The 13984-nt window shown below is 35.8% G+C and overlaps 2 protein-coding genes across 2 annotated transcripts; both read left to right on the forward strand.

Annotated features, from left to right (window-relative positions):
* Positions 1–1068: 1068 nt before the first annotated feature.
* On the forward strand, positions 1069–7308 carry snorc (secondary ossification center associated regulator of chondrocyte maturation). The gene is made up of 3 exons (XM_038289242.1): positions 1069–1257; positions 5400–5561; positions 6949–7308. Exons 1-3 carry the CDS (start codon positions 1188–1190, stop codon positions 7056–7058), a joined length of 342 nt encoding a protein of 113 aa, XP_038145170.1. The 5' UTR covers positions 1069–1187; the 3' UTR covers positions 7059–7308.
* Positions 7309–7924: 616 nt separating this feature from the next.
* On the forward strand, positions 7925–13984 carry LOC119786132 (G-protein coupled receptor 55). Its single transcript, XM_038289241.1, has 3 exons — positions 7925–9906; positions 10755–11490; positions 12692–13984. The coding sequence occupies exons 1-3, from the start codon at positions 9788–9790 to the stop codon at positions 12896–12898; spliced, it is 1062 nt and encodes a 353-aa protein (XP_038145169.1). The 5' UTR covers positions 7925–9787; the 3' UTR covers positions 12899–13984.

The following is a 13984-nucleotide window of genomic DNA, read 5'->3' on the forward strand; positions in this document are numbered from 1 at the left end:
GAGTGGCCCGACGGAAGCCTCTCCTCAGTGCAAGACATATGAAAGCCCGCATAGAGTTTGCCAAAAAACACATGAAGGACTCCCAGACTATGAGAAAGAAAATTCTCTGGTCTGATGAGACCAAGGTTTAACTTTTTGGCGCTAATTCTAAGTGGTATGTAGAAAACCGGGCACTGTTCATCACCTGCCCAATATAACCCCAACAGTGAAACATGGTGGTGGTAACATCCTGCTATAGGGGTGTTTTTCAGTTGCAGGGAGAGACTGACTGGTTGCAATTGATGGAGAGATTAATGCGGTCAAGTACAGAGATATCCTAGAAGAAAAGCACTTCCAGACTGTGCAGGACCACAGACTGGACCGAAGGTTCACCTTCACCAACAAGACAATGACCCAAAGCACACAGCTAAAATAACAAAGGAGTGGCTTGGGAACAACTCTGTGACCATTCTTGACTGGCCAGGTCTGGTAGCTTAAAGGGGGTTTTCTCAGTATCTTAACTGTCCCTATAAATGGATATTTCAGACTGAGATCTCTGATGTTTCTCCAGATATCTGTTGGAGCCACTTCTCCTCTGTAGGGCTTACTGCCCTCAGTGCTGCCATGACCCCATGTTCAGTTGCCCTCACCTTCCAGGTTCTCTCTAGCTCTCCTCTGAAACCTTTGCATTTCTCCGATTTCTCATGTTCAGTTTTCCTGATGGTTAAATCATTAGGGATGGCCGCATCAATCACTACAGCTATATAGTATATATCTATATATACCATAACACTGGAAAACCGACCCTTTTTATCAGTTAGATTTATTATGCTTTATTAAAAGCTAAACACTTTTTTATGTTCTATTTATATTTTCTGTTTGGTTTATCTATTGGAAGGTTGAATAAGTAACATTTCAGGTAGAAATCTTTGTGATATGATTCACACACACCCAGCTGACCAAATGTTTACCCCGTAGACCACTCTGTTCATTCCGAGGTGTTTTTTTGGAGGGCTGGCTCTGCACATTTGCACAGTGTGTGGACTGTCCTGACAGTCCAATGCACACCTAGTCCCACCTCTTCTCTCACCCCCTTAGCTCAGGACCTTTCTCTCTTTATGGTCCTTCTGTAGTTCTAACGTGGGTCAGCTACTTGTTCAAAGTCCCTGCTTGAGACATTTTGGAGATATTTATCCTTCAAAGCCGCCATGGGTCACAGCAGCATCTGCAGGGTTGTCCTGCTTCTCTTTAGTGTACTGTTAGCCCTTGCACACACAGGTAAAGCTGATTTTCTTCATAGTTTCATATTTACTTCTTCAGGAACAATGAGTTTAGAACTGTACCTAAAATTCATAGAATTCAACTTTTTCAGTCTTGAATTTCCCCAAATACTGGGTTTTAACAATGTTCTCTCAAACTATAGGTAATTTGATAGCCTTTTTAGTTCAGTTATTATTTCTAAGGTGTGTGAGTTTGTGCCATTTCTGAATTACGCACATCTTTTCATGTCGTCAGAAGTAAATTGAGCAGTTATTAAAGCTGTGAAAGCTCCTCTATGACAGTTAGGATGACTCAGATGCTTTCATGATATCTGATGTTGGTATGAAATAAGAAAAAATAAACTTCCCCTTTTTCTTAACCTGAGCAGAAGTGATTCAGTCAGGCACTGCTTGATATTTTTCGCTATTTTACAGTGTGGGGAACATTTTAACTTGACATCTATGTGTTCGCATAGAACAGCGAACATATATAAATATATATGTTCATTTATCTTTTTTTGAGGTTTTCTTTTGTGGTATCTCTATTGTAGCCTTTTAAAAGCACAGCAGACTGAATCTTAGTCCCAGCGGTCAGTGTGGTGTTTAAGAGGCCAAGGAGGGTATTTTTCTCTTTGCTTAATGTATCTATAGAGAAAACTCTACCAAAATATCTGCTGTGATGAGTAGAATCAGTAAAACCAACCAAAAACAAAAGAGTTTCTGTTTAGTCTTTTCACGTGAATTTGTTGTGAGTGACAGGGATGTCATGTGGATAGTGGCTTTTATCCATTAATGCCACACGATTTGACCACAATACAGTGTGACTTGCTGCTTCATCTGTTGATTCAGCAGAAAGAAACTGACACTAATACTGCAATAAAAGGGTAGGCAATTTCCCAAGCTTTATGTTTTGTTTTTGTTTTTTACTTTTTTATTCATATCTCACAAAAAATAACATTTTTGTAAAAAGAAAAACAAAAAAAACAATCAATCAAACATTTTATTATGGAAAATCTTAGGACTACATGTGGTAGGTATAGAAGGATGAAGCGAGGACACAGACAGTAATGCCAGCTCTATATTTGGATGCATCATTTCTACCTCTGAGGCTCTGCAAGGTTACTTTTCACACACAGTTGTCTGGACTCCCGGCCATCTCTCTGGTTGGTGTGAAATCCTTATGCTGATCCCTGAGTTAGCAACAAATGGTTTTCTGTGTTTCTAATTTCTGAAAGGTTCCTTCTGTATCCTCCAAGCTGTAATGAGTAATAATCCTTGATTTGTGTGATGTGACAGATGAGGGCCTGCAGAGATCCAAAGAACATGTACCGTGCATTAACATGAAACTATAGCAATGCTAAGAGGTTAGAAGACAGAATAGGCATCCGATCAGAAGAATGATGGTGATATTATCAACTTTTTCCATCTGCAAAATCGACAGCACTGCCAGATCAGTGTTTCATGTGCCATTTTTGCGTATCTCCAAGAGCAAGATACTCATCTCTAAATCGTCTAAACATTTACTTCGTGAATGTGTGGGTGTAAAAAAAAAAAAAAGCGCTGTCGGTGTTACATTTAACCGCTGGCAAATCTGAATTTTGCTGAGATTAGAAAAAACTGTGCTGTACGGTAACAGAGTAGAGTCCTTAAGCAGTAAGCATAACGTTACTAATTTGTTTAAAAGCAAACAATTTGAATTATTACTTTTAATTTCTAAACAATTTTCTAAAACTAAAAAGCAAGTTTAACAAACTAAAATCTTAGTCAACATTTAGCAACTAATTATCTTCTATTTCACTTACTTTTAAAAAGAAGTAATGTTTGGTGGGATAGGAAGCGTATATAGCAAGAATATACCCTAAAGCAACAAATATACAGCTTAATAGCTTAAGATGTGTATTAAAATCATAGCTGCTTTCTACTTTATAGTCAGATAATAACTGAATAAATACATTTTCCATGTTTAAAAAAGAATTTCTTTTTAGTTTCCATCAGTTACATTGTAAACCAATATCAGTACAAAAATACCATAAATGTATAAAAAAAAAATTAAGTAATCAAAGACTACTCGAAAATTTTTGTCAATAAAGAACAAACTAGATATGGAGCAGCTGAATGTCACTTTAAGAGGAGAAGCTAAGTTAGCAACAGAAATAAATGTGTGCACCATATCCAAATAGAGTAAACGAACACCTAATCAGATTTAGTCAAACTTCTGCTTCCATATAAATTACAGCCAGTTAGCTTCATATACAAAGTAGCTGATTGATAAATTGATTTAAAGCGAACTTTTGCCATTATCCCTCATCTCTAAATGATTAAAAGGCCTATGGTGAAAGGCAATGGCACATTTTTACATAGATTCATAAAGATCACAAAGAAATGGTTGAGCTACTAAAATTAAAAGGCAATTTTAAGTTCAGCAAAAAATAACAAAATTGTACTTTAATTACAATAGACAAAATAAATTATTAGCTCACTACAGCCCATAAAAATTTAGCTCTATATTAATTTATAAATAGACGAGGATTTGTTAAACCTTTTCAAAAACAAAATAAAACTGATTGATTAAATCAAAAAAAAATTTCTAGCAAGACTCTAAGGTTGTTGAATGTGATAAAGTGACTTTTCTAACAGTTTGATAATCTTCCACAGTTACAAACATAATGGTCATGTGAGAGAATGAGACATTGTCTATCATCTGTTCAATTTAATTCAGTTTATATATATTGCACCACTTCACTATATATATATATATTTAAGGTAATTTATGAAGGGAATTCAATCAAATCATACAAATTGTGAAATTACTGATTACATCAAGTCATTGACTTTGCAGGATTCACTCAACCCAAATGAGTGTCATTAGATAGGTTAATTCAACATTCAGACGTGTAAATAAAGAAAAATGGATTAAATTAATATTTCCAACATGAAATAATAAAGTAAACCTCTCATGGCAAGATACACCCAGGAAGTACAAAAAGTATCATGTCATTGGTTTCTTTCACATTTTCATTCAATCACAGTGCTCAGAACTACAGCCATTTTAGCACACAGGGTCTATTTAATAAACAAGTTTGTTTGACTTTGACAAGTTTTGCTTTGCCTGCTTTTGGCCTGTCCGGCCGTTACTGGTTGAAGCCTGTTGGTCTGCTTGGCCGCACAAGCTGCCTTTTGTGTCATCAGCTGAAGGCCTCATTGATGGCTATGCTGGCCACGAGCCTGGGCCTCCAGACCTGAAGCCAGCACCGGGACAGGAGGCTGCTCACAGTCAACAAGGCAGCATCAAAACACGCACATCAAACACTGGAGTTACGAATATTAGCAGATACCGCATCTGACATCTTATTATACTTCTTCATGATCAAGCCTCCACTCACTCTATTTTCTAATTTTGTATATGACTAGAAGACTGCTGATTATGTTAGAGAGAGAGAGAGGCCTAACAGTAAATACATAGTGTTAAATATGCTGCATGTAAAAATATTTTGATTATGGTTGTGCTGGAATGCAAGTAGTCAAGAACTGGGTGAGTAAATTGCTCAGTGTCTAAATGGGTGGGCCTCCTGAAGAGTTTATATATGTTTTCCCTTGAATTTTCAAAGCAAAGCTATTCTGAAGTTCATCCACAGCAGAGATGCCAAAAAAAGAAGAAACACCCTAAATGTTGACTTCGGACAAATAAAAATGTGTCTCAGAGAAACAGCTTCTGTCTGTCCAGCTGTATTGTGAAAAGCCGCACGCTGGAAGAGGAGGAATGGCAGCCGAGGCCGAATTTGGATTGGTAGATAAAAAAAAAAAAGAAAAAAGAACAGAGGAGGAAACACGGTTAAACATATTCCCAGTCACCAACGGTCTGTGTTTGTTGTTTGCTCTTACATTTTGTGGACCCTAAATCTTAGAGCGAAAAAAAAAATCCTTAGACAACCTGTTAGTCAAACTGAGAAACTGTCCATCTGTTACAAAGGCATCTTTATACTCAGACCTGACCTGGAGACAGAACAGAGACTGTTTAGAGAATTACAGACTAGTGCTGCTGTGAGCGCTCAAAGTCTCCAAAGCAGAGAAGTACGTCCATTAGCATTAGGATTTACCTCATTCTCAGTTCTTCAAGTAGTCAAAGAAGCTTGGTTATTTGTTTCTTTCTCTTCTGTGCAGAGACATTGTTGGCTGCTTCCAGTAGAGACCAGCAGGATGCCATGTCTGGAGATCCTCCCACTGAAGTTACAACTAAAAACCCTTTCCTGGACATCTCAGCACATACCTACCGCTTTGAGTTTGAGGATTCCACACATCCACCAATCCTGGACGAGGACGAAGGTTAAACCATAACCAGACTTTTATTTTGTTGATCCAGCATATAAAACAGCCTTTAATGCTCTATATACTGTAAAAAAAAAAATTTCATCCATACATTTCTTAAACATTTTACTTGACCTCTGTATTCAACCCATCCCCGTGGGGCGCCCAGGGAGCAGTGTGGGGTTAAGGGTCTTTGCTCAGGAACCCAGAGTGGCAGTCTGTGGGAGTGGGGCTTGAACTCAGAACCTCAGGATTCCAAGCTCTATGCCCTAAACACTAGGCCGCTATTAATCCTTCTTTTCCCTTTAAGTCGCACCTAAATGAGACAGGTTGTCACACATTCTGTAGTAGAAATATCCTGACTATTTACAAAATCTATATTTTGATTCATGATATAGTTTATTATCAGAAAACAGCTGTGTAAACCAACCTCGCCTATCAAAACCTAACTTATGATTGTATCACCATTTGCTGCAACAACTGCCAAAAGACATTTGCAGTTATTTGCAATGAGCCTTTTACATCTCTGTGGAGAAATAGTCTTATTGATTTAGCTGACTGTTAATAGGTAAGTTATTAAAGTGCTGAGTAGTTTTACATTAGGCACATTTTACCAAATGCCCTGCCCTCATTTAAGTGTAATTTTTTGTTAAATGTATCATGGCTTTGAGGTGTTTCTTTTTTGATCAGCAGTAGTTGTCACCTTGAAACTCTCCCATGAATGCCGTGTTGCCCAGTCTCTACTCTGATCTTTGTGACCCTAAACAAAGCTGCAGAACACTTTTACTCTCCTGGTAAAGTTCATCTATGCTGCTTCTTTTTCTCCCTTTGCAAACAGCAGAATCGGTTCAAACACATGTTTGTAAATCCAATTTAAAAATGTCCAGACTTACTGATGTCACTGAGGTTGTTTCCTATTTTTTCAGAAACTTTGTTAAATCCGGCCAGACATGTTCTTTCTCATTATTATTCATGCCTAGCAGTAATCAGGTCTTGTTTTAGCCAGTAAAACTAAACTGGCTCTTGGTTTTGAAAACCTTTTCCTTTTATAACTAACCTCATCATTTAAACGTTTTTACTTTGGTTAAATTTATCTAGTATTAGACAGTGATGATTTCCTAAAATGCAACCTTTTTAAGAAGTTTAAAAAAAAAACTGTTTATGGATCAGTATGTCAAAAATATAACAGGAAGAAGTAGTCTGTGTGTGAAAGACAGAAAAATTTCATAAATGAATAAACATGACCATTGTGTTGTTATTAAAAAAAAAAGTATTCCTTTATATATATTCTTTTATTATATATATATAAAAATAGCTGTTTATATTAACTGTAACACTTAAGTAAAAGAGAAAAAATATGGCAATGTTTGTAAAACAATCTAAAGTTAATTTGTGTGTTTTCTAGGTGTTCTGGGAGCGGGGGCCATAACAGCCATAGTTATTGCAGTGTTCCTGGGAGCATCGGTCCTCCTCGCCCTTATCGTCATCACCATCAGGAAGTTCACAGCCTCCTAGAGAGAAAAACATCTCCCTTTTTGTATGCATGGATGTATCTTTGTGTGTATCTGTGTTTTTTTTTAGTTGTGTGAGAGTTTGAGTTTCTGCCTTTTGTCTTTCACATCAAACCCTCAGCTCGCCCCCTCGTATTTCGTTTTGAGATGAGATGTTTGTGCCACAGAAGAAATGGCAGGTCCCTTCAAAAAAAAAAAAAAAACATTGACAGTTCCGCTCAATGTGGAAAAATAACAAAAACTGGCTGGCTTTTCCAGTGCTTTTCCCCAAATCATCTTCTTATTAGCTGTTTATATTAACTGTAACACTTTCTTGGAGTGTTGTTTTTATGTTATCATGGATGGATGGATGGACGGACATATCATATATTACTTATTCTTACATACCTTTTTTCTTACTGTTGAGTCTCAAGTTCTATGTATTTCTTTTTGGTTCCAGAAAATCTTAACAAGGAAAGGAGTTTAGTTTTTATTATAACTTCTGCAAGAATTTAAAGGGTCAAAATAGAAGAAAACATAACTATAAAGTGTTTAGGACATAGAAATAGTTGCTAAGTGAGGTGAATGATATGCTATAATTTAAAAACCCCCTGCCAAACGCACACACACACATTATTTCCTGAGATGAAGAATTTCGTCTATTTGCTTGAGTTTTTAGCTTAACATGTCACCTGCCTAATTTCTATTGAATAATAGACAATTAAAGTTAAAAGTGTTGAATATTGAAAATTTTTGGTCTTGTTTTTTTACATGTAAAACTGGGAGTGAACATCAGTTATTATGTTTGGTACATCAATGGATGATTCTCATATGTGTTTATTACATTTTAAAAACAGCTTGCAATATTTCTTTCTCTTAGACACTGAGACAATTCATTACTCTATTGATCACCTTGGCAGTTATTCAGGTGATATAGCATCACAAAGACAAGACAATTATTGTTAAAGTAATAAGATATTTTAGAAATAGAACAGAAAAAAAAAACACATTATAATCAACAGTGGTACATATCCTCTTAACAGACATAGACAAATGAAGATGATAATAGTGAAAAAAGTAGCACCAGCTGTAGTACAAAGTGCTGCAACTATAGGAGTTCATTATCAGTATAATAATTACAATGATAATTAAGTATTTCTAATCAATTACTATGTGTTTTAAATGCACTTTATACAAAATAAAGTGTAGATGGATGATGTAAAAAGTATTTAAAGATATGAATTAACATGCAGTATGCAAAGTAATGTTTAAACATGAACTGTTTTCAAAAAGCTTTGCTTTTTTATTACTGGCCATGGAATTAATTTTATTACATCTGTTCAGTGTGTTATATATAAAAAATTTAATGTTTAAAATATTAAATGTGTCGAATTTATGTCCAGTTATGCAGAATTATTTACAACCCATTGTATTCAGTAATATACAGTCCATATTTGATTGTATTTTCCAAATGAAATGGGTGTAGAAATCTTCAAATCTCAAGCCATCGATCTTATATAAAAGTGTTTAAAATAATCTGCTTTTAGAGTCAAGGCTTGAGTTAATCATTCTAGACGCTTTACAGTACCTTTTATAAAACAGCAGATGGCAGTTAACGTATCAGACTCACCTCAGTTCACAGAAGTTTCCTGACATCCTTTGAAGTGAAAGTAATAATCAGAAAGCTTCACCCTCAGTGAGTCTGTCCAAGCATATAGCATTCCTCTGTGAGGTGACTTTGGTAAGCTCAAACCTCCATCTTCCAGCGACAGAAAAAAGACCACACAGAAATTCTCACACTTACAATTCAGTCAAGTCATTTCATCACATGAAACCAGGAAACCATCAAACATAATCACTGTCAAAAATCTGCTTCTGCAGCTTCCCACAGTCAGTTATAACTAAGCGCTCACTCATTCCCTTTGATATGGGAAGATAAAATGTCAGCACCCCTACCTGTTCAAGAATCACAGTTTGGTCTTTTTAGTCCTGAATTACTCATCTCTGTAAAAAGATTAAGATGAAATCAAAAAAAGTGAAGAAAGATTGCATAAACCACTAAAGAGATATTTCAAGTCACACCTTTAAGAATAAAATGTCTCAGTATTAAAAGGACTAAATAATCACCTGGAAATTTCAGTTTGAGGAAACAAAAAACAAATACATAAACAGTCAGAGGAAGCCGGTGGCATTTACTGGCACTGATGTTCCCTCAATTTCATATCTCAATTTTTTTTTTTTCTCGTATTGTGCTGTTGATTTTAGGTAACGACAGTCTCCTTGAGCCTTTATAGTCAGGTGATCACTCCCTTAGTTTAATGTGGCCTGCAATGCTTCACAATCAATGTGTTGGTTGAAGATAAGTGTTGGTGGTCAGGTGGAAATTTGTGGTTTTCACTGGAAAGTGTTGGCTGAATGTTCCTGAACGCTGTGGAAACCATTGAAAAAGCATATCAACAAAAAAAGTATGGTGTGAAAATGAATAAGAAGCTTCACAGGCAGGTTAATAAAATGCAAACCAATTGTAAAAATGTTGTCCCACAGAGTGCAATAGCTCGACAATATCGATTTTGAAATAGCTTCAAACAAAGTAAGGTAGAAACATCGTTATAGTCTGAGAAAGATCTCCTTCCTCCACCTTTGCTTTTATTTTGCCACTTTGCAAGTGACCATTTACATTGGGAACTCATACCATGGCAGTTTAAGACTTGCTGAACAAGTTCAGCTGAAAAAAAAACACATCTAAGCAAACACATGTGTGGCATGACGCAGGAAGTGGTGATGAAACAACAAGAGGCAGAAAAGCAGAAGCTGTCTGGCACTGTAGAGACACACAGAAAGAAACGGCATAATTCCTTTGCGACAATGATGAGGTAAGAACAAGACTAGATTTAAATTTTCACCTGTTCAGGTTACATTATAAAACAAAGCAATTGTAAATCTTCATGCATTGATGTCAAATGCTTACCTGTTAGATTGGTTTGTTAAGGTGTACGAAAGGGTGTCCTTATTAATTCAACTGAATTCTAATGCAAAAGACTTAACTTGGCAAGAAGAATTTGTCCTGCAATCCTTTCACGTCTTAGAATTGATTCTTTTGCTAGTCTGCTCCTGCATAGATACCTACTGGTAGTTTCTAAGTTTAAGAGTTCAAGCTGCAAGGAAATTTTTAACCACATAGCTATTTGTTATATTTAGACCTTAGTATTTCCTCCTTAAATAAAAAATAACTTTAGATTTTGTGTGGCCTTTGCCGCCATAGTTGGAACACACTAGGGTAGAGTCTAAGGAAAGTTGTCCTGGTAGTAGCTGCTCTCAATGAAACCTCCATTTAAAAACAAAATAATCCGTATTCTGCAGATGCTAAACACTATCTAGGTGATTTCCATCACAAATTACAACATATATCAGTCTGTATCTCTGTACCTTTAAATCAGATTAACATCACCAGTCTAGATGAAGAAGACGAGCGGTTGTATGTAAAGAGTTCCCATGCTACATTGTCTAGTTTTTACAGTGGGGACGAAAAAACGAGCCCGCAGCTCGCATACCCACACATCTGAGAAGTTTCAGTTGCCTCGGTGCCTTGCTTTATGTTTAATGTTCAGTGTGGGAACTAAAAGTAATGACAGGAAAGACACAATCATTTCACACAATGAAATGTTTTCATTGAAATATTTGGCATGGCTGATGAAATCGGATCAAATCTGTTTCTCTACAGCAACAACAGCACAAACTCCTGTTCAACTGAAAATGTTGACAAAATGATGCAATATTTAGAGCTGATCATCTACATTCCTATATTCTGCATTGGGATAGTTTTAAATCTGACGGCTCTGATGGCGTTTTGCTTGTGCCTCCGAAAGTGGACTGAGACAACCATCTTCATGACTAGCTTGGCTCTAATGGACCTCCTCCTTCTCTTACCTCTACCCTTCAAAATGCACGCTGCAAATCACAAGTGGTCGGGCCGATCCCAGATGTTCTGTTCCTTTCTGGAAAACCTTTATTTTTTTAGCACATATGGCAGCATCTACATGATTATGTGCATAGCAATTGATAGGTGGCTGGCAATATGTTATCCATTCAAAGCCAAGCAGCTGCGCTCCCCCAGAGCAGCTTTCTTAGCCTCCCTGGGGATCTGGATTCTGACTTCTTCTGCAGTCTTTCCGGTCATCTACAACTTAAGGGAGAATTATACAGAGGACTTCCACTGCTTCCACGGGTTTTCAGAGAAAGGCTGGAGTCCAGTGGTGATCATTTGCTTGCAGGTGTTTGGTTTTCTGGGGCCTGCGCTCGTGGTGGTTAGCTGTTCGGTTCATACCATCTGCGTTCTTCAGGAGTCTGGCCAACGTAGCCCAAAAAGCCAGGCCTGCATCAAGATCATCTACAGCAGCCTGGGGGCCTTCTTGGTGCCGTTCACGCCGAGCCATCTGGCCATCTTCCTGCAGTTTCTGGTGAGACACACTACTCATATGGAGTTATGAAGATATAGAAACTTAGGAACAAACAAAGAAATAAAAATAAACTAAAACAATTTTAAGAAATAAGGTCTTTAGATAAATATTACATGTAAATCAATTTAAATTAACATAAACAGATGATGATTTAAAGATCAAACAATACTGGATAGATTCAGCTGAATTAGTTTTTTGCTTAAAGGTTATTTCAAGATGACTATTTATCTAATTAAACATAATGACATAATGAGAATCTTCTGGACGTGAAATTCTTTTTCTCACACCCTTATTTCTTTATGACAAACCAGTGGACTTGCAGCTTTACTCTACTACACACTATTGCAATGACTCAGAGTCTCTGGTGTATTCTTCAGTTTTGTTCCCACAGACACAAAATAATTCATGTACATAACATTCAAAACATATGTAAATCTCACAGCTTTATGTTTGGTTTTAAGATCACACTAACTTTTATAACAAAGCATATAAATAACTTGTCTAACTGTGTGTACTGTTTGCTGATGTTAGATTATTGTTAAAATCATTATATGCATCTGCAAGTGGTAAATATATACAGATTAAATATTTTTGCCATTGCTTGTTTGAAAAAAAATTTCTCAGGGTCATCTGAGAGAAACTTAATATACACTCTAAAATATATAATTGATAAACTTTATTGATCTCACAGTGGAGAAATGTCCTTGTTACATCAGCTCAATAGTCAAAAAGAAGAAAGGAGGAAAGGTGCATGGGGTATATATAAAGTATATACACTGCATCCTTATATATCAGCTGAAGTCTTTTATTTAACAGAATTATTACACAATGGGTATTTATATGAATAGGTATTAATATATATATATATATATATATATATATATATATATATATATATATATATATATATATATATATATATATATATATATATATATATATATATATATATATATATATATATATATATATATATATATATATATATATATATATATATATATAAATCCTGAAGTGTATATTAAGTTTCACTCAGCATAGGCTATTTTAAAATCAATGAACTATTTCCTTCTATTTTCTCAGATGATATATTATATATAGTTTTGTATAAATATATATATATATATATATATCTTTAGAAACATTAAATACCAAAAGGTCAGGTTGGGTTTGATGATTTTTCCAATCCCTGCACATTTAGGTTCACCAGAAGGTGATTAAGGACTGCAACACCGAGCAAAGTATGAGCTTGTTCATACAGACGGCCATGTGTTTGTCCAACATCACCTGTTGCTTGGATGCTTTTTGCTACTACTTTGTTGCTCACGAGGTGAGGAGCACCAAAAACAGCTTCAGGATGAGAACACTGAGCCAAAGAAGAGGCAATTCCAGCACTTCAGAGGTCTGAACATTTAGCAAAAGGCTGAAGATGTGACTTGGATACGACAGAGTGGGGTCATATTCATTGTTTTTTGGCAAGTTAGTAAAATAGACTGAGCAAGAAGCTCTTGCTTTTGAGAAAGTACAACATGCAACTTAGAACAATGGGAAATGAACCAGGTCAGCGAACGATGATAAATTTAACCACTGAGCTGGAGCAGCAAGCCAGGTGACGCATTTTTAACCTCAAAGAGCACTGGTAACCAAAACATAGGCGGCAAAAAGGAAACCTTCCACTACAGATGGAGAATTTGAAAGGTGCTTTTTAAGATGGTTGAGAACCTTTAGCTTGCTGACTCCATGATAAGAAACTGACTTGTGGTATGATTCATTTTAAATCTGGCACAGTTGCAGATCTTTGTTGCTTTGATTCAGAACATCAGGAGTCAAACAGAAAAAAAGAAGAGTTAAGTAAAGTGTTCCTTTAAATAGAAGACCAAAAGATCCCTGTTCTCAAATATTAAACATTTCTATTTTATTCGACTTTTTTTAAGGGTATTGTTTGTTATTTTAGCCCTTTCTGGACAAATGAATATTAGACAAAGGGTGGCTGATAAAGGCATCTGTACACATTCCAATACCAACAAATAAATAACGTGATCTTAGAAAGCATTCATGTATTTCACATTTATTTGAAACAAGTTAGTTTTACTTGTTTTTATTTTTAGAATCTTTGTTTAGGCTTTTTTGTATGTTACAAGTGGTTGAAGTCAGATGACTTATCTGTAGAACAAATAACTGTGAATCTGAGCCTTAAATGATAGAGTGTAGTTTAAGGAGTTACGGATATTCTGATGTTTTTGACTGTTGAAATAAAGTTCTGTTTGTGTTTATATATGTTCAGTTAATTACACAAACTGCTCCGAGTCAGAGAGTCAGAGTGGAAAACATACTCATGTTTTATATTACTGAAATTCTTGAAGGGTATTTTATGTCACTGTCATTTAATTTTAAATAAGCAAGATTTGTATATCACTGTAACAAAACCAGTATTGTTTTTCAATTCAGCCGTACGGCGTTCTGCTCAGCAACTATTATATTAGCATTATGTGTA

This window comes from Cyprinodon tularosa, unplaced genomic scaffold, assembly GCF_016077235.1.
Source record: "Cyprinodon tularosa strain WSP-4 unplaced genomic scaffold, ASM1607723v1 ctg267, whole genome shotgun sequence".
Taxonomy (NCBI): domain Eukaryota; kingdom Metazoa; phylum Chordata; class Actinopteri; order Cyprinodontiformes; family Cyprinodontidae; genus Cyprinodon; species Cyprinodon tularosa.

What these genes read in the sequence shown, in the direction of transcription:
- snorc (XM_038289242.1), top strand. Translation starts at nt 1,188, where the DNA reads ATGGGTCACAGCAGCATCTGCAGGGTTGTCCTGCTTCTCTTTAGTGTA. An exon ending in GTTAGCCCTTGCACACACAG is followed by an intron (nt 1,258 to 5,399) that starts GTAAAGCTGATT and finishes TCTTCTGTGCAG; the next exon opens with AGACATTGTTGGCTGCTTCC. An exon ending in AATCCTGGACGAGGACGAAG is followed by an intron (nt 5,562 to 6,948) that starts GTTAAACCATAA and finishes TGTGTTTTCTAG; the next exon opens with GTGTTCTGGGAGCGGGGGCC.
- LOC119786132 (XM_038289241.1), top strand. Translation starts at nt 9,788, where the DNA reads ATGTGTGGCATGACGCAGGAAGTGGTGATGAAACAACAAGAGGCAGAA. An exon ending in TCCTTTGCGACAATGATGAG is followed by an intron (nt 9,907 to 10,754) that starts GTAAGAACAAGA and finishes GTTTCTCTACAG; the next exon opens with CAACAACAGCACAAACTCCT. An exon ending in CCATCTTCCTGCAGTTTCTG is followed by an intron (nt 11,491 to 12,691) that starts GTGAGACACACT and finishes CTGCACATTTAG; the next exon opens with GTTCACCAGAAGGTGATTAA.